The 20,137-nt window shown below is 36.2% G+C and overlaps 1 protein-coding gene across 4 annotated transcripts in view; it reads left to right on the plus strand.

The window, feature by feature from the left end:
• The window catches only part of ASB3 (ankyrin repeat and SOCS box containing 3), a 109,818-nt gene that overhangs the window by 29,959 nt on the left and 59,722 nt on the right, over positions 1-20,137 (plus strand). For all 4 annotated transcript variants that reach the window (XM_047744020.1, XM_047744021.1, XM_047744019.1 and 1 more), the window contains one exon: positions 9,517-9,675. In XM_047744020.1, coding sequence (XP_047599976.1) covers positions 9,517-9,675 — 159 coding nt within the window. The remainder of the gene's footprint in view (positions 1-9,516; positions 9,676-20,137) is intronic.

A 20,137-nucleotide genomic window follows, 5' to 3' on the forward strand; every position in this document is an offset into this window, starting at 1 on the left:
GACAGAGAGTAGCCATGTGCTATTGTGCATCTCTTTCCAATTCTGTCTTCAGTTGACTTCATGCTTGTAACCTGAGATCAGTCAAGTGGGAATATTTACATGGCAGAAGTCAACCCGTACTATAAACCAAAGCTGTAAATTTGAGTTTTTTTTCCCCTTTCTGAGAGCCAGTGATATATTTGTCAGCTCATTACTGAGAAAAGGACTCAGTAAAAGAGACTAAATGAGATTGTGACAGGAGATGGTGGGTGGGGGTATTGGGGATAATGGTGAGTGAGCATTGCTTTTTAACAGGCCTTGTACTGGGTACTTGATTTACATTGTTTAATATGTACCAAGGCTCAGAGAAGTTGACTTATCCAAAGATTACATAATAAACTAGAACCCATTTCTTTCTGATTCTAAAGCCGACTTTTTTTCACTATAGCATGCTTCCAACCTTTAATCAAAGTAATCGTTTTTAGCATCTAGGTAATTTAACTGAGATTGAATGTAACACTCTGTTGTAACAGTCAGTGAAGCATTTACATTTCTTCGATCATGGGAATTCTGATTCTTCCCTGTGTACTTGTCATCACAGGTATAGCTACTCAAAATTTAGACTTCTGGTGCCATATTTCATCAGAATTACTAACTCATGGCTTCATGGGTGGGAAAGAAAATAATTCTTCCATTTTGGGGGGGCATTGATTTTTATTTGTTTTGTTTTAAGGAATGAGGGATGGTCAAGGCTAAATTCCCCCAGTCATAATACAGGAGGTTCATTATGACTGCTAGGCCCGTGTTCTAGAGTCTGTTATAGTTGACTCTTAGGAGGTAGTAGAAAAACAGACTTTATGCCTCAAATTTTAAAAACTTGATATGTGTTTTCAGAATTTGAAGTTAATTCTATAGCTTGAGTTCCCAGACTAGTGATAAATAAAGGCATGCATTTAAATACTCTTTTCTAGTCAAAAAGGTCAATCCCAATTTTTTTCTCCCCACACCACGGTAGTAGTATTTATGTTACAGTTTTTTCTATAGATGCAGAATAAACTTAGGCATGCTTTTGACTAAATGTATTAGAATTGGTTGTTCAAGTCTTTTGTGTTTTCTGTTAGAAATTTCAAGGGTCACTTTAATTTTTAATGATTATTCTTTTTTTATGCTTGATGTTTTAGGAGGATAAGATACCCACATGTAGTTAACTATCGTGAATAGTTGATATAAATTGTCAAATAAGATATTCTCACTGTATTTTTATTAGAGTTCACTGTTATGAAACAAACTTTGGATAAATCTGATTCACCTGTAGTTTGTATACCAGGATTAGGAAGTAGGGTGTGTAGAGAACAGGAAGCAGCTATAGGTCTTGTTTTAGGTGATGACATTTTTGGTCTCAGTCTTCCGTGAGCTTGGTTGTTCTTTGTAGTTGGAACTAGTGCCCAAAATTATGTCAGATATGATTATTGATTAACTAGGAAAAAACTGGAATGAGGCAGAAAGGCTGTATAGCCTATGGTTTATATGTTCTTATGGCCCATCCCCCCCTTTGTAAATTAACTAAAGTCCATAGTTTATTCAGATCCCCTGCCTTTATTTTAATTATTTTATTTTATTTTTTAAGTTAACATATAATGTATTATTTGTTTCAGGGGTACAGATCTGTGAATCATAAGTCTTACACAATTCACAGTGCTCACCATAGAATTAATTTATTTTTTAAAGATTTTATTTATTTATTTGTCAGAGAGAGAGAGAGCATGCACAAGCAGGGAGAGCAGCAAGCAGAGGGAGAAGCAGGTTCACTGCTGAGCAAGTAGCCTTATGTGGGACTCAATCCCAAGAACCTGGGATCATGACTTGAGCCAAAAGCAGGTGCTTAACCAACTGAGCCACCCAGGAGTCCCTAGATCCCTTGCCTCTTAAAAAAGATAACAGTTTAGTAGTGATCCGAAGGGGCACGTGCACCCGAATGTTTATAGCAGCAATGTCTACAATAGCCAAACTATGGAAAGAACCTAGATGTCCATCAACAGATGAATGGATAAAGAAGATGTGGTATATATACACAATGGAATACTATGCAGCCATCAAAAGAAATGAAATCTTGCCATTTGCGACGACGTGGATGGAACTAGAGGGTATCATGCTTAGCGAAATAAGTCAATCGGAGAAAGACAACTATCATATGATCTCCCTGATATGAGGGAGAGGAGATGCAACATGGGGGGTTAAGGGGGTAGGAGAAGAGTAAATGAAACAAGGTGGGATTGGGAGGGAGACAAACCATAAGTGACTCTTAATCTCACAAAACAAACTGAGGGTTGCTGGGGGGAGGGGGGTTGGGAGGGGGGGTGGGATTATGGACATTGGGGAGGGTATGTGCTATGGTGAGTGCTGTGAAGTGTGTAAACCTGGTGATTCACAGACCTGTACCCCTGGGGATAAAAATATATGTTTATAAAAAATAAAATTAAAAAAAAATAAAAATAAAAAAAATAAAAATAAAAATAAAAAAATTAAAAAAAAAAAAAGATAAAAGTTTAAACTTACCTGGATGATTCAAGTTCAGGAACATTGGCCAGTGAGGAACGGTAGCTGCTTACTTTGTAAAAGGTCTAGCTAGCGTATAGCTACGTGTGAGTATGTATTTTATTTTTTGTTATGTTTTATTTTGCCACCACTTAGTACATCATTAGTTTTTGATGTAGTGTTCAGCGATTCATTAGTTACGTGTAACACCCAATGCTTATCACAACATGGGCCCTCCTTAATACCCATCACCCGGCTACCCCATGCCCCCAACCCCTTCCTTCTGAAACCCTCAGTTTCCTGGAGTCCATAGTCTCTCATGGTTTATGTCCCTCTCATTTCTTCCCCTTCACATTTAGTTTTCCTTCCCTTCCCCAGTGGTCTTCTGTGCTGCTCTTTATGTTCCACATATGAGTGAAACCATATGATAAATGTCTTTCTCTGCCTGACTTGCTTCACTCAGCTTAATCCCTTCCAGTTCCAGCCATGTTGATGTGAATGGTGGGTATTCATCCTTTCTGATGGTTGACTAATATTCCGTTGTATATATGTTCCACATCTTTTTTATCCATTCATCTGTTGAAGGGCATCTCGGGTCCTTGTGAAGATGTATTTTATTATATTTTTAAAAAGATTTTATTTATTTATTTGACACAGAAAGAGAGAGAGAGAGAGATCACAAGCAGGGGAAGAGGCAGAAGCAGGTTTCCTGGGACTACAACATGAGCCGAAGGCAGACGCCCAACCAGCTGAGCCACTCAGGTGCCCCTGAGGATGTATTTTAAAATAATGATGAAATACAGGGGTTTTTAGTCTTTAGTAGGAGTGAAGTAAGGTCTCTTTTGCTTATTGCTGACAGTAGCATCTTTTATATCTGTACCAGTTAACTTGGTATTATGGGTTAATCTTAAAAGTTTCCAAAGCAAGTATGACATTTCTGTTATTCTTTATACTTGCTATATACTGTGTTTTATTTAATTCATAATTCTCTTATCCTTTATAGCTCTTCTGGTGTACATAGAGTGTCTTTTATTGTATAATTTCTATCTTCTTGAACTTCATTTAATATTAGTGAACTGCCAGAGATTCTTAAAACATACCTTTTATTAGTGTGCTAAAGTTATGGAAGTGCTCAGGCCTACACAAAATGGAAGCATTTTAGATATTTAGAAAGGCTGTGCTTTACTGTCTCTTCAGTTTAGATCCAGAATCTAGCCTAGGGATCATACATGGTCTTCTCATTGGAGAAGAGCATTCAATTGCGGTATGGATTACTTAGAAATTTAATACGCATGTATATTTTTTTCACTTTAACTTTCTATTTGAAATATTAATATAAATAACAAATTTGCTTGTCTTCTTTCTTGTACTGGAAGTTTATGTGATAGGTACTGAGATTTTGTGCATTTTTTCATCTTGGAGGACAATAATGATCTTCAGTGGCTGTCAATCATGCCATTCAATATTAAACCACTTACTAATTAAAGGTCACTTAAAATCTTGTAATTAACTGTAGCATATCCACCAATAAATATTTTTATTTGGCAAATATGTGAACTAATTTGTAGTACTTTTCATTAGTTCCTGTTAGAAAAATATTATGCTGTCATACTAGGCATGATAACAGATGCTGAAGATCATTAAAAAGACCGTGTAGCAGTGATGAAGAGCTGTGTTCAGGTGGACCTGGGTTCTGCTAACTCTGCCACTTTATTGGTGTGGTCTTGGACAGGTCTTTTAACTTCTTCGTGTCTCTGTTTCATCTATAAGATTAGAAATATTCCAACATTCCAGGGGTGCCTGGGTGGCTCAGTCTTTTAAGTGTCTGCTTTTGGCTTAGGTCATGATCCCAGGGTCCTGGGATGTAGCCCCATGTTGGACTCCCTGCTCAGCAGGGAGTCTGCTTCCCCTTCTGCCCCCCCCCCCACCACTCCTATTCTCTCTCTCTCAAATAAGTAAAATCTTCAAAAAAAAAAAAAAAATTCTAACATTCCAGCTCAGGCCAGAAGCTGTGGGCCATCTTTAATTACTTCGTTTTTCTTGTATCCCTCACCCAATCAGCAAATCTTTATGTGTGTATGTGTGTGTGTCTACATGTAACATAGATTTGCATCATTTCTCACTACCTCAGAACCACTGAGACCTTGGACTGAGCCACATATCTCCTGGCTTACATTGCTGTAATAGCATCCTAACAAATCTGTTTCTGCTCTTGCTTCTTCCATGTCCTACCACAGTCTAGTCTTAGTGTATCAGAACCTTTTACAATATGTTAGACTAATGTCCTTCTCTTCTGCTGAGAACTCTGCAATTGCTGAGAACTCTGCAATAGCTCCTCATTTCATTCTGAGTTAAAGAACTGTTGCATGGTATTTCATAGTGTATATGTAATGTATTTGATCATTCTACCGTTGATAGGCATCTTGTTTCCTGAAATTTTGCTATTACAAGTCATGCTTCAGTTAACATCCTTCTAACTTTGTCCACATGGGTGTGTGTTTCTATAGGATAGAGTTTGAGAAGTGATGTTACTGGCACAAAAAATATACAGGGGTGCCTGGGTGGTTCAGTGCGTTAAGTGTCTGACTCTTGGTTTTGGCTCAGATCTTGATCTTGCGGTTGTGGGATTGAGCCCTGAGTTGGGCTCTGGGCTCATTGCAGAGTCTGCTTCAGATTCTCTCCCTCTCACACGCTCTCTCAAATAAACAAACAAACAAACAAACAAATAAAATCTTTTTAAAAAAGAAATATGCAAAGTTAAAATATTGATAGACACTGCTAAATTATTCATAATATTAATCAGAAAATTTCAGTAAGGAATGAAAAATGATTCAAACTAGCTTGCACAAAGACGTGTATGAGCACCAGGTGTTGTGTATAAGTATTCAATCACTAAATTGTATGCCTGAAACTGATATTACACTGTATATTAACTAACTGGAATTTAAATAAAAATTTAAAAGAAAAAGTTAAAAAAAAAAAAAAAGAAGCGGGGAGGTCCCTGGGTGGCTCAGTGGGTTAAGTGCCTTTGGTTTAGGTAATGATCCCAGTCTCCTGGAATCGAGTCCTACATCAGGGTCTCTGCTGAGCAGGGAGCCTGCTTCTCCCTCTAGCTCCCACCCCACCCCGCTCATGCACTCTCTCACTTTCTCTCTCTCTTACTTATTTTTTAAATAAAAATCTTAAAAAAAAAAAAGAAAAGGGGGGAAAGAGTGGTAGGTCCCTTTAGGCATTGCTGGATGCTCTTATTGAAACGATGTCAACAGGTCTCAGGGTCTTACTTTCTCTTATCTCTGTAATTCTCTTATGTTCATTGTATTCTCCTTGTAGCCTTTCTCTTTGGAGACAACCTTTTCTTAGAATTCCTAAATAAAGCATAATGAGATGATGCACATTGTGCAAAGTATGTGACAACAGTAAGCTACCTGAAATGGACAGTCACCACTCTTTGTGATTGGCACATGTTATTTGTTTAGTCATCATCAAATTGTGGCCCAGGTGTTGAGGTTCTGATCTTAATACTTAACCTGTGTTAACCTCTACTTAAATATTTAACTTTTACTTAAAACCATGTGCTTTTGCTCTCCTTCTTAGGGCTTTGCAGAAAAATAAAGTCTATTATCTTTCACTGAAACAAGCAAGTTTACTATTTATAAGTAAAAGGACATTTTGGGTTAGGAAACATAAGGTTGTGGTATCATTGCCAGAATGTTAAAGTCAACTCTTGTCATTGCTGTACAGGCATCAGATAGCTGGAATTGGTCCAGCAGACACGGCCCCAATCGTGAAAGTGCAGCCAGGGAAAAACTTACAGGTTGTTATAAAAGAACTGAAGTGCCTATTATGGGTTTGTTCACTATGAAGTCTTTAATGCCTTTATGTTTAAAATTTTAATAAGTAGAATAGAAGCAGAAACTACTTTGCCTTCCAGTGAGAAGGTGGAGGTTAAGGTATTAAAAACTGAGTATTATGAGCTATTTCCCCAAAAATCCTTTTAAGGAAAGGAAGACAAAGAGAGGTGGTTGATAGTCCAATCCAAGATAGATAAGATCCCTTTGGTCCCCTCATACCAGTTAAGGAGGGCAGTATATTATTGGAATTTCCAAAATCAATTTATACTGGGTCCCAACGGTTTTCTTAGAATGATATTTTGGAGCGGCACCTGAGGGCAAAGGCGGTTAAGCATCCGACTTTTGGTTTTGGCTAGGGTCCCAATCTCAGGGTTGTGGGAGCAAGCCCTGCGTTGGGCTCCATGCTCAGTGTGGAGTCCGCTTAAGGTTCTCACCCCCACCCCTCCCCCACGTGTACACGCTTGCACGCTCTCTCACTTTCAAGTGAATAAATCTTTAAAATGACGTTTTGGGGGAAAAATGATGTTTTGGCGACTTTCCCAAATTTCTAACAACTGTAACAGTACATAACTATTATAATTCTGTTGAACCCCATTGAGGGTTTAGGCCATCTGTTTTGTTTTTGTTTTACTGTTAAGGAACCTGTACTTCAGAGAGTTTGAATAATTTGCCCAAAGGGTAATCCAATAGAGAATTGGTGGAGACAGGATTGCAGCCCAAATCTTCTAACTCCAAATCTACTGTGTTTCCCAGATCATTTTACTTTCCTGATCCAGTGGTTTTAGAGTTAGCTATTTAAATGTATCTATTTTTTCTATAGGTAAAATCTTTTAGGATCTCAATTTAGTAGTTAACTGACTTCACTATTTTTCCTCCTGAGTGAAAAGTGCCTTTTCTTTATTTCATAGTTAACTGCACAGGTATTTTTATTTCCCTTTCCTAAGATGGGTGTGTGTACAAATCACTAAGGGTGGCCATCGTATAGGTGGGAATTTAGTTCCCTTCCTTGAGGGGGGAATATCGACATAAATTATATGGAAGTTTTCTGGTATTTAGAATATCTCCTCTCTTCCATTTATTCAATCACTTATATATGCCAGGACTCATATGTATTAACTTTATACATTGGGTTCTAATTGAATATGATTTTGCTTATTTTGTTGCTCAGATTGTTCTATCTTTTGTCATTGAGTGCTCTTTCAGATTGGCTCTTGTGTTTCTTCGACGGGCCCCCATGTATTTATTTTTGTTTTTTAAAGCTTTTGTTTATTTGAGAGAGAGAGAGAGAGAGAGAGCAAGGGCAGTGGGAGAGGCAGTGTTTTTGTTTTTTTAAAGCTTTTGTTTATTTGAGAGAGAGAGAGAGAGAGCAAGGGCAGTGGGAGAGGCGGTCGGAGAGGGAGAAGCAGGCTCCTCGCTGAGCAGGGAGCCCTATGCGGAGGTTGTACCCTGGACTCTGGGATCATGACCTGAGCCAAAGGCAGAAGCTTAACCGACTGAGCCCACCCAGGCACCTCCCCACCTCCATGTTTTATTTTTTTGAACATTTCTTTTACTTGGTGAACTTGGAAGACGCACCAGGCTCATTTTGTATATTCTTTGTGCTACCCCTGGAATCAGCCTTTTTCGTAAGAGCCCTGTTTCCTTTGAGAATGGTACTCAAAATTAAGATCTGGGCACTGAGTATGCTTAAGGCTACTGGCATGTCTTTACTTTTAAGCCCCTTTAGCAGACAGAGCTAGGAAATATATTTATTATGACCTGCACGTCTACACATATTTATAAGTATCTCTGTATCTATCCATCTCTATCTGTATTAAAGCCAAATACAAGTTCATTGACATCTGGATTCTGATCCAGTACTATATGGTTCATTCTAGCTTTCTTCCTTTACTTCTCTGTAACCTCCCTTTCCAAAAGTGAGACCATCTTTGTCTACCATACATTCATTTGCTTATTCGATCTTATTGTACATAGATAGTGGTTTCAGAATTGCTAATCTTTTTCTCTTTGAAAAACAACTTTATCAACTGGACTACACTGTGTATGTACAATTTCTTTTGTCTTTAGCCTTATAGTTTCTAGTCATGATGAAACCATTTTCTAATGAGTCATCCATTTGTAATCCAGTTAGATGCTTTTGTCACAGTCCCATTCCATCCTGAGATTTTTAAATGGCTAAGATTAAGCCTTATCTCTTTTTCTCCTTTCTCAGTGGAAGAGAACATAGCTATCATCTCTTCTCTTTTTGCTTCTGCTGACTCTTCCTCCTCCTCTCCCTCAGGCACCCTCCTCTTTCCTTGTGTCAATGCCACTTTGTTTTGCTTATTCTAACTTTAAGATCCAGTTTAGTATATAGGGTAAGTCCAGTCTCTTCTCGGTACTTGCTTTCTTTATTTTTCTAACTTCTTTGTTATTCTGACCTGCCCACTCCTACCCCTATTAACTTTAGTCACTTTACCAAGTATAAAACCAACCAACCAAAGAACTGCCAGGTCTTTTGGCATTTTGATTAGAATTGTAATAAATTTATTAATTATTTTGGGAAGAATGAGCATCTTTATAATATTGAGATTTCCCATTTGGAGCTGTCTGTGTTTCTATATATATCTGTATGTTCCTGGTTTTTGTCTTAACCTTTTTTTTTTTAATATCTGAATAAAGGTCAGTTTCTGACTAATCTGGAAACACTGTTTTTGTGAGATGAACTACCCTCATGTTATTAGTTGAGTACAAGGAAGTAATGCTTGAGATGAGACCATTTCTCTCATAGAAACTTAGAAATAAAAAAATTTATCAGTTTTTCAGTAAATCTTGTTTAAGCAAATACATGGTGCTACATCCTCTTCAGACCTTGCTTTTGTGTTACCTTTCAACTTCTGCCACTCCCCTTCCCTTACCCATCAAAAATTAGAGAATAGAAAATGAGTTTGTGGGCAGAATTTGTATGTTAAGAATACCAGAGAGCTTTTCACAGCAAAGACCCCTGTAGAACTTTTAAAAAAATTTTCTAGAGAGTTTTAAACTCAGACCTCCCATTTATAATTGTATTTTAATATTGCATTAAATTCTTTTTGGTGTCTTTGCTTTTTAATCACAAGAAATAGCAGTGATATCTTCCAGTTGACTTTTTTTTTTTTTAATTTTTACATAGATTCGTCTGAAAACTACATTAAGACAAAGACTTTTGAGGGCTTCTGTGCATTACATCTTGCTGCAAGTCAAGGACATTGGAAGATTGTACAGATTCTTTTAGAAGCTGGGGCAGATCCTAATGCAACTACTTTAGAGGAAACCACACCACTGTTTTTAGGTGAAGTATGCTATTTTTGGTATAGATGTAATTTTTTATTAATTTTTTTGTTAAAGAAACTAAACTTAATTTCCCCTCAAGCTGTTGTACTACAGTATTTTCCTTTACAAATATTATATTGCCACTTCTTTGATTCTGAAACTGAAAAGGTATCCCTGTTGTTTTTCATCCTTCGGTAATAGCATCTGGAAATATTTTCAAACATTTGTTTAAAGTTGTAGAATCTGTTCTGAATTTTAGTCACCATCATTGTTCTCAATATTGTTCTGAAGACTGGATAGCTTAAATTGTAGCAGTAGTTGTAAGGTTACTTATAAATGTTTTATTTGCTTTTGCTTTTTCTTTGTATTAAGAAATTGAGGTTTTATGGAAGAAATCACCAGCTAATTCTTTAATGCCAGTTAATTTGTTGCCTATATAGATTACTATTGAGACTTCTTCAATTGTGGACTATTTTTAATTCCTTAAGGACTAAAGATCAAATTCTAAAGGGCACAGTTCCACTACCTGTTTTCTTTTTCTTCCCTCCCTCTCGTTGATCCTGTTTGTCTTTAGGGACATTGTGGCCCATAAAATTTAGTAGAACATGAAAAATTAGGAGAATAAAATATTTGTGTAGAATCAATGTATCTGGACTGCAATTTTGGTCTTACCATTTGTAATTTGTATGTACATTTATTTGCTATAGTTTAGTTTCCTTGCTTGTAAAATGAGAGTATGAGAGTATAGGTACCTACATAGTTTTTATTGGACTGAGAATAAAAAGAGGTGCCTATGAAAGTACTTTATTTCTTTTGAGCATAATATGTACTTAAAATTTATGTATAGTAAAAGTCATTCTTTTTAGTGTATAGTTCTGTGAGTTTTGATGTGTGCATAAAACTGTGTAATGACAGTAATAGTCAAGGCACAGAACAGTCCCATCACCTCCCCCCCTCAAATTCCATCATGCTGCCTATTTTATTTCATGCTGCCTATTTTTAATCAACCTCTCCCAAAACTTTACTCCTAACAACCTCTAATCTATTTTCCTCCCTGTATTTTGCTTTTTTGCAGAATATCACAAATATATATAGCATAATACAACATGTAGCCTTTGAGGCTGACTTCTTTCATTTAGCATAATGCTTTAGGGATTCATATTGTTGAGTTAACAAGAATTCATTCCTTTTTGTTGCTAAGTAGAATTCCATTATATAAATGTACTACAGTTTATCCATTTACCAGTTGATAGACATTTGAGTTGTTTTTAGTATTTGGTGATTGTGAGTAAATTGCTACAAACATTTGCATGTAGGATTTGTTTGAATGTGCATTTTAATTTCTCTTGGATTAATACCTAGGATTGTTGGGTCATGTGGTAAGTGTATGTTTAAATTTGGAAAACAATTCAGAAGTTTCTTACAAAGTGACTGTACAGCTTGCATTCCCTCCCTCCAGTAATGTTCGATAGCTTCAGTTGTCCCATATGCTCACCAATAGTTACCATTGACAAATTTTTCTTTTTTGCTTTTAGTGACATTGTGGTTTTAGTTTGTACTTTTCCTGGTTGCTAATGATACTGAACATCTTTTTATGTGATTATTTGCCATCTTTCCTTTTTGTCACCCATTACTTTTGTATTTAGACATTTTATTTTGAAATAGTTTCAGACTTTTGGAAATGTTCTGACAGTACAAAGGACTCATACTTTCCCCCCCCAGATCTTGTTTTTTTACTGTGTTCATTTTATGATTTTATTTCTTTCTCTGTATTTATCCGTGTATTTTTTCTGAACCCTTTGAGATGAAATTGTAGACATAATACTTCTTTACCTAAAAATACTGTAGTATGCGTTTCCTAAAAGCAATGAAATTGTCTTATATGACTGCCATATGATGATCAAAATCAGGAAGTTAACGTTGATACAGGTTTGTTATTTAATCTACAGCTCTTATTCAATTTTGCCAGTTCTTCCACTAATGTACTTTATAACAGCAACAAAATTTATTAGTGCAGGATCCAGTCGAGGATCATTTGTTAAATTTAGTTGTTATGTCTCTTTAGCCTCCTATAATTAGGAATAGATTTTCCCTCTTCATCTTTTATGATTTTAATCTTTTTTTTAGTTTAACATTTTTGAATAATTCAGATCATTTATTTTGTAGAATGTTTTTCAGTTTGGGTTTGTCTGATGTGTTTTCTTGATAAAATTCTGGTTATGCATTTCTGGCAGGAATATCAAAGAAATGAAATGGTGTCTTAGTACATCTTATCAGGAAGAATATGACCCATTACTGGTGATGTTAATTTATAAAAGTATTTTGAATAGGTAAAATGTATAATTATGAAGATGTTTAATGGAAGCCTTTCTGTAATATGGTTCATGTTTCCTTGAGAGAAGATTGCTTTTTTAGCTAAGGTTTTTGTTTTTTGTTTTTTGGTTTTTACATGCGCATGTAACCCACTTTGGATATTGTGTACACAACTACCTAGTAAGCTTTCATTGTGGCCTAGCCATGTACAGTCTCTGTTTGGGTTGCTGTCTTTTTTTTTTTTTTTTTTTTTTTTAAGATTTTATTTGTTTATTTGACAGAGATCACAAGTAGGCAGAGAGAAAGGAGGAAGCAGGCTCCCCGCTGAGCAGAGAGCCTGATGTGGTGCTCCATCCCAGGACCCTGGAATCATGACCTGAGCCGAAGGCAGAGGCTTTAACCCACTGAGCCACCCAGGCGCCCTGGGTTGCTGTCTTTAAGAAATCTGCCATATAGAGGAATGAACATAATTAGGTCCTATGAAAGAGATAAAGTGTTCAAGATATTAAAAGAAGGCAATATTATTCCCCTAGACATGTGCATAGTAACTGTATTAATAGTAACTATAACATTTATTGAGCAGAGTATGTACCAAACCCTATGTCAGGTGTTTTACATGAATTAACTATGTCATAATTTTCACGATGATTCTGAGATATGCACTATTATTTCTGCTTTCATAGATGAAGAAGATATAAAAACACTATATTTAGGATCAGAAGAGCTGTATTTGAGTCTTGACCCTGCTGATGTCTGCACATTGGTTAGAAGAGCACTTATGGAATTGATTTGATGAGCTATTAATAGAATTAATAGATGTTCATTGACAAAAGGGTTCCTGATCAACCTGTGTTTGGGAAGTACTATGTACTGTATTGTATTCCCCAATGTAGAAAAACAAAAAACATTAGCTTTGTAGCTCAATGTGTCCATCCAGAGAGAAGTATCTTCTGCCCTTTTATCCCATTTTTGTGTCTTCATAGCTCTTCTCACTGTATTGTATTTATTTCCTTTTTTGTTAATTGACTGTCCTCTCTACTAGAAAGAATGCTCCATGAGAGCAGGCATTTTATTTCTCTTGTTCACTGTTGTAACCTCCAAACCCAGATAAGTGCCTGATGTATGGTGGCTTTTAATAAATAGTTTGGTGAATGGAAGTGTCTCTCAGACCTGTTATAAAACAACACTTGGGTTTTTTTTGTTTGTTTGTTTTTTGTTTTTTTAAGATTTTATTTATTTATTTGACAGGGATCAAAAGTAGGCAGAAAGGCAGGCTGAGAGAGGAGGAAGCAGGCTCCCCGCCGAACAGAGAGCCCGATGCGGGGCTCGATCCCAGGATCCTGAGATCATGACCTGAGCCAAAGGCAGAGACTTAACCCACTGAGCCACCCAGGCACCCCAAACAACACTTGTTTTAACTTTAACGGCATTTTGAAATGTATTTGACCATAATATTCTTTTTCTTTGTGGAACACTTAAAAAAATCTCAAAGAACATTAACATTGCATGGAATGATTTAAGAAATGTTAGTTTGATAATTTACTTTACAGTTTCAAAATATAATAGTCCTGTTTATTTAATTCAGTATTGTGCTTACTTATATAAGTATTTAGAGAAAATCAGAGATGCAGTTTTAGTGATTTCTATTTTAGTATATCGTTAACTTGTAATTTTTTATGTTACTGAAAGAACAGTTGTTAAGATAATTCAAACCAGTGAATAACTTTTTAAATCTTTACTTTTAAATCTTTACTTTAAAACTTTACTATAAATCACTTATTTTTAGTAACAGGATTTATTTAGTTTCTTTGGCAGCAAACTGACTATCCTAATTATGTTTTATATTGGTTAATACAAAAAATAATTTGACTCAAGCAAGGAGGTTAACCTCAAAAAGGTATAGTACTTTTATGTGCTCAAGTACAGTATCAATTGTATTAAGTCCTGGTTTGGAAGTAGAGTATTTCTTTAAAAAAGAGAAAGTATACCTTTAGCTTTTACAAGAACACAAGGTCAAGGGATGGACCTATGACTCTTCAGTTAGGTGATCTGCACACCAGCGTCTGCTTGCCCTGTAAATAATATGACAAACGTCAGCAGTCTGCTTTGCTTACCTGTATCTTCCTCTTTTATTTTTTATTTTTTTAAAGATTTTTATTTATTTATTTGACAGAGAGAGATCACAAGTAGATGGAGAGGCAGGCAGAGAGAGAGAGAGGGAAGCAGGCTCCCCGCTGAGCAGAGAGCCCGATGCGGGACTCGATCCCAGGACCCTGAGATCATGACCTGAGCCGAAGGCAGCGGCTTAACCCACTGAGCCACCCAGGCACCCTATCTTCCTCTTTTAAATAACCATAGTGATCCACGTTTCAATCTATAATGGAAAAGATTTGTTTATTGAAACAAATCTCGGACACCTCAAGATTTGCAACAAACTACAAATGATAATGTCTTGATGAGCAGAGTGGCTGGACCAGCTGAACTTAAAGCCCATCTGGTGTAGCTTCCTTCCCCATCTTTTGAGTTCTCTTCAAAACTATTCTTTGCTAAAACTTTTAAGTATTGAAGTATGTTTTCCTCTCCCTCAAGGGAAGCTATATTGCCATGCATGTTGTAGTACCTGTCCTGGTGGCCCAGTTTACCACCTAGACTGTTGCTGGAGGCTGTAAAAATAAACCTGGAGGGTTAAGGGATAGAAAATGAATATAAAACTATGGAAACTTGATAGGTGACTTAGAAAAGTAATTGATATCTGTGATGTTTGAATATGAAAACATGAAACATGATGAAACATGATGTTTGAGTATGAAAATATACTACACCACCATTTATAATGGGAACATATTTTCTACACAGAACTTGTCAAGATTTTTATTTTTTAATTTTAATTTTTTTTTTTTTTTAATTAAACTGCGTGTCCAGCATGGAGCCCAGTGCAGGGCTCGATCTCACAACCCTGAGATCAAGGCCTGAGCTGAGATCAAGAGTTGGATGCTTAACCGACTGAGCCACCTAGGTGCCCCTCATCAAGATTTTTATAAAAATGAGTTCTAAAGGAAACTTTTCAGTTCGATGGCAGTAAGAATCAAAACAAGAAAACCTTGCAAGAAGGGAAATTCAGGGAACTTCTTTTCTTTCCACATGAAAATTGTCCTTGAACATCTTTTTGTTAACGTGCAGTTTAAAGTTTATATTTTATCAAAGAGTCTGTCCCCTTGTTTCTTTTCTTTATCCTTGCCTTTTCTCCCCACTCCCTTTTCTTGCCTCATAAATGCATGCATAGTAAATAGTCTAAGGATAGATTTGTCAAATTGCTTTGAAAATAGAATATCCTAATTTATAAATATAGTAGATTCTAAGTAAAAACCCAACTAATTTTATAGGACTTATGTTTTATTTTTATTTTGCTATATATAAATCAACACTGATAAATTGGAGTCTCGATTCTAATGCAGTGTGACTTCATAGAACAATTTTTATGGAAACTGCACAACATGCAGTTTTGGCTTTTGATTGATTATTTTCCATTTTTTGTTCTTCTGTGTCTCTGCTTATCCTGTGTAACCTTCAATGTTAAGCATAACAGGAATGCTTAATAAGAACAAAGTAGTTTATAAAGTGTTATGTAAGGCTGCCTATTTCAGTAGTTAACTGTGAAATGTGTCATACTTGAGCTCATGTGGCATATCCTTTAACTCTGACTCCACTGATATAGTCCAGGGTTGAACAAACCGCAACATATTTCACTTTTCACTAGTTTCACAAATTGGTGATCACTGATAGGGCTAATTTTTGAGATGCTAGCAATTTTGAGGTTTCAAATTCGTATATTTAATATGTATTCTATAAAGTAAACTTTGTCTTTGGAGTTACTTTTAGATTTTTAAACAGATTAATTATCATCTTCAGGTATTGTAATGTGAGCATTTTTATACTTGAGGGCATGTTCTTGAAAATCAAGTTTGATTTTTCCCAGATCAAAAGTATGGTATTCACCAAAAAGTTAGTTATATTTGCATGTTAGTGGTGGTAACATCTATCCTGTTCCTGCATCTTAATTCCTTCATTTAATTTTATTCTTAGTTCTATGGTTAAATAGCTTAGAAGTTTGTCACCAGTTACTTTACCATGGCTTTTCCAACTTTGCTTGGCTAACTAAATTCTTCCTTCATAGAGTCCTCTAAAAGGACCTATGGAAATAATGTTCCCTGAGATTTGCACGTGCATAATTGAATAGTGATTTTGTATTTGGACAGCAGTTTGATTAAGTGTATAATCCTTGGGTCACCTTTCTTTAGGAAGTTTTTTTAATAGCAATCTATTATGTTTTAGAGTTAAAGTTGAAGGACAGCCTGATTTTCTTTTCTTTTTTTTTGTGACAGTATTTTTTGCGTGTCTGTTTTGGATCACTTTTTTCCCCTGAGACATGGTGTACAGTTTCAGTAGATTTATTTATCTATCTGTCTTTCTATCTCTACACCCAGTTTGGGGCTCGAACCCACAACTTGGCCATCAGAAGGCTGGCTTCTGACTGAGCCAGCCAGGTGCTCCTTCAATATATAGATTTAGTTTTTCTTTATTATTGTAGTAAAGCTTTTTGAAATTATATCTTTAAATATTTGTCTCTTCTATGATTATGAGGTCTTCTTGGGCTCCAGTTATTAATATGTTGGATATCCTGTTTTTTATATTATTTTCTCTCTAATCCCCTCTTAAATTTTTTTACTTTATTTTTCCTTTTTTTAAAAAATCCTGTGTGTTCGTTTTCAGAAATATCTATTCTCTGTAGTGTTTTTTCCCAGTTTCAACAGCATTTCTATTTTTCTGGGTCTTTCTTAAATTATTTATGTTACAGAATTTCCTATCTTCTAGAAATCTTTTACCTGAGCTCCTATATCCCAGTGTTATGCCTTTTTTCCTTAATTTTTTTTTTATTATTACAGCAAAAGTTTTAGTTACAATTTTCATTTGACTTTGTGGCAATATTTTTGTGGTAAGAGGGGGTTTTTTGGTTTTGGTTTTTGTTTTGTCTACTAATAGTTTTTCTTGACATTTTCTCCCCCCCCGCCCCTTTTTTTGTAACTATGTATGGATTTGTGCTTGTTCCTATGTGATAACTCATCTGGAAATGTAAGTTTTTGCATGGTCATTTATTTTTAGGAGACTTTTAAGAGAAAGGAGCTAGATCCACATTCCAGACTAGCTAGGGTTTTTGGTTGTTGAGTTCATTTAGCTATTTTACCAGTCACTGGGCACAGGCAGCAGCTGTGGGGTTTTTGTAATGTAGCTTCTTTTCTATGGAAGTGACAACAGACTGCTGTTGCAAGTATAGTTTCTTTGTGTGATTCCTTGTTAGACCCTGTTCGTCTGACTTTCAGATTTCAGCTGGGTCCAGGATGTTCTGTTGATGGCCCATGAATCCTATCCCTCTGCAGGGAATTTATCTTTCATAACTCAGAGCAACCTCTCACCTTTGAGGACTTTACTTTGCTAGCTCTTTCTAAGATGTACAGCTGAGCCATCTCTCCCCTTCTTCCCTTAAGTACCCAGGATTGACCTCATTTCTTTAGGAAGCTCTTATACCTATTTTTGGTCTGGAGTTTTAGCTGGATCCTAGTTTTGCTAAAAATGGAGAGTTTGTTTTTATTTCTAATTTTCTTTGCTGATTTTAGATTAATTGCTTTTGGATGCTTTCTAAGAAGAGTAAGGTAGAAATGCTTACTTTATGCCCCAGTAATAAAATTAAAAGTCCATAATAATTTTTAAAGTAGAACAAATATTCTTGATTTCAGTATTTTGCAATAATGTAATATTCTAGTATAGACCTAGATGGGCTACCCCTCAACCCCTACCCTACCCATATAGCGCTATCTCTGTTCTCTTTAGATATCATAGAGCAGTACTACAGAAAATGTCAGTTTGTTGATACAAGGTGCTTGAGCCAGAATGTAAATCAGCGAGTGCACTGCTTCTTTTGTTAGAGAAGTCTCATTTTACAAAAAATGCCAGCGGAACTAAACAGTGTGCTTAGGGACATAACTGAATTATATTCTGGTCAAATCTTACTTTATTGAGGACTGGGGACAGTTTGCAGATTGACAGCCAGTTTATGAACAATATTGGGTTTCACTGATGTACATTATGGATGTGTGGCTGTCAAACTGGATCATTGCATACATAGTTAATGTAGTTGTCTCTTCATAATTGTTATTACCATTGTCCAATTAATTGTATATGATCTTCATTGGTTAGTATGCTGAAATAGAAGTAACAGAGGTGTTGCTCGTGTATAAATAGGAGTCCTTGGAATGAAGGACAGTTTGCTGCCTACTTTTTCTCTGACAGGGACTCTTCAGTGTAATGATTTGTTTCTCTAAGCCATAATATGGAGATCATACTTACAGAGGTAGTTTTCCTATAAGGAGAATACTGTTATATGAATGTTTCAAAAATGTGAGTTGGATAATTACAGAAAGTGGTAGAATTCAGTGTTATAGCTCAAGAAGATAAAAGTTTAGGGGTATGCTGTCTGAATCAAACGTTGGTCTTAATTCTGTTGCTGAAGAGAGATATGGGAAAATAATCAATATATAATAAGATGGTAAAATTTCAGGGTTTTGTCTAAGACTTTCTTGTGATTGAAAGATGTCTTTTCTTAGATATGGTCTCCAATGTCTAACTGGCCATCAGAATTCTGTCTTTCTGGGGATTCCTAGGTGGCTCAGTCAGTTAAGTGTCTGACTCTTGATTTTGGTTCAGGTTGTGATCTTGGGGTTGTGGGATCAAGCCTCAGGTCAGGCTCTTCATTGGGTGTGGAGCCTGCTTAGGATTCTCTCTTTCCCTCTGCCCTTTGCCACCCCCCACCTTTAAAAAAAAAAAGAATTCTTTCTTTTTATCAGAAACCATGAGACATGTCAGTGGCAACATGTAGATTGGGGTATTGATCACAACTTTTTTGTTAATATTCCTAGCGTAATGGACTTTGCCCATGAGCCCGTGGTTTTTCCCATTAGTATACATCTTTAAGCTTTAGTCATTGGGTAGACATGAAGTACTTGATAAAAAAAGAAGTGTAGGGGCACCTGGGTGGCTCAGTCGTTAAGCATCTGCCTTCGGCTCGGGTCATGATCCCGGGGTTCTGGGATCGAGCCCCGCATCGGGCTCCCGGCTTGGTGGGAAGCCTGCTTCTCCCTCTCTCACTCCCCCTGCTTGTGTTCCCTCTCTCGCTGTGTCTCTCTGTCAAATAAATAAATATTAAAAAAAAAAAATTAAAAAAAGAAGTGTAACTTCATTATTATTATGAAGTTACACTTTTTCTAAATTTTTCTAAATGTTTAGAAATGTTTCTAAATATCAGTACAACACTCTATTTCAAACTAAACATTCATGGCCAAGAGACAGTATGGAACTCTATCCAAATATACAGAGAAAATGGTTTGAAATGATGCCTTTATCCTTGGTGTAAAGTCTTACTTTATAACCATTCTGAGTATAAACTTTAATTATGAGATAAATAATTGTGGGCAGTCCTACTTAGCCAGTGACATTCTTTTTTTTTTTTTTTTTTTAAGATTTCATTTATTTACTTGACAGACAGAGATCACAAGTAGGCAGAGAGGCAGGCGGTGGGGGGGGAAAGCAGACTCTCCGCTGAGCAGAGAGCCTGATGTGAGGCTAGATCCCAGGACCTTGAGATCATGACCTGAGCCCAAGGTAGAGGCTTTAACCCACTGAGCCATGCAGGCGCCCCAGCCAGTGACATTCTTGAAATAATTCTACATCCTTCCCAGTCATGTTACCAAAGTGAATTATTTCAAGAATGTGTTTAGTAGTTTTCTATAGTTCAAATGTGTTCAAAATGTGTTCAGTAGTTTTCTGTAGTTACTGATTTTAACTAATATTTGCTGTCATTGGAGTTAGTATAGTATTTTATTAATTTTGCTCTCGGGTATAGATAAAGCCTTGGAAAAACATAAGCTCTGAAGTCATATCGAATAAATTAGCCAAAAAAAAAAAAAAGAGAGAGAGAGAGAGAGAATCCCTTGTCATTGCAGTCTGATTCTTTCCTGGTACCACCAGATGTCAGTGTAACCACAGGACCAGAGAAATACTATGGTAGATAAATGGCTTATGAATGTTTTAAATGTATTAAAAAAAAGTTTTATACA

Source organism: Lutra lutra, chromosome 9 (genome assembly GCF_902655055.1).
Source record: "Lutra lutra chromosome 9, mLutLut1.2, whole genome shotgun sequence".
NCBI classification, from domain to species: Eukaryota; Metazoa; Chordata; class Mammalia; order Carnivora; family Mustelidae; genus Lutra; species Lutra lutra.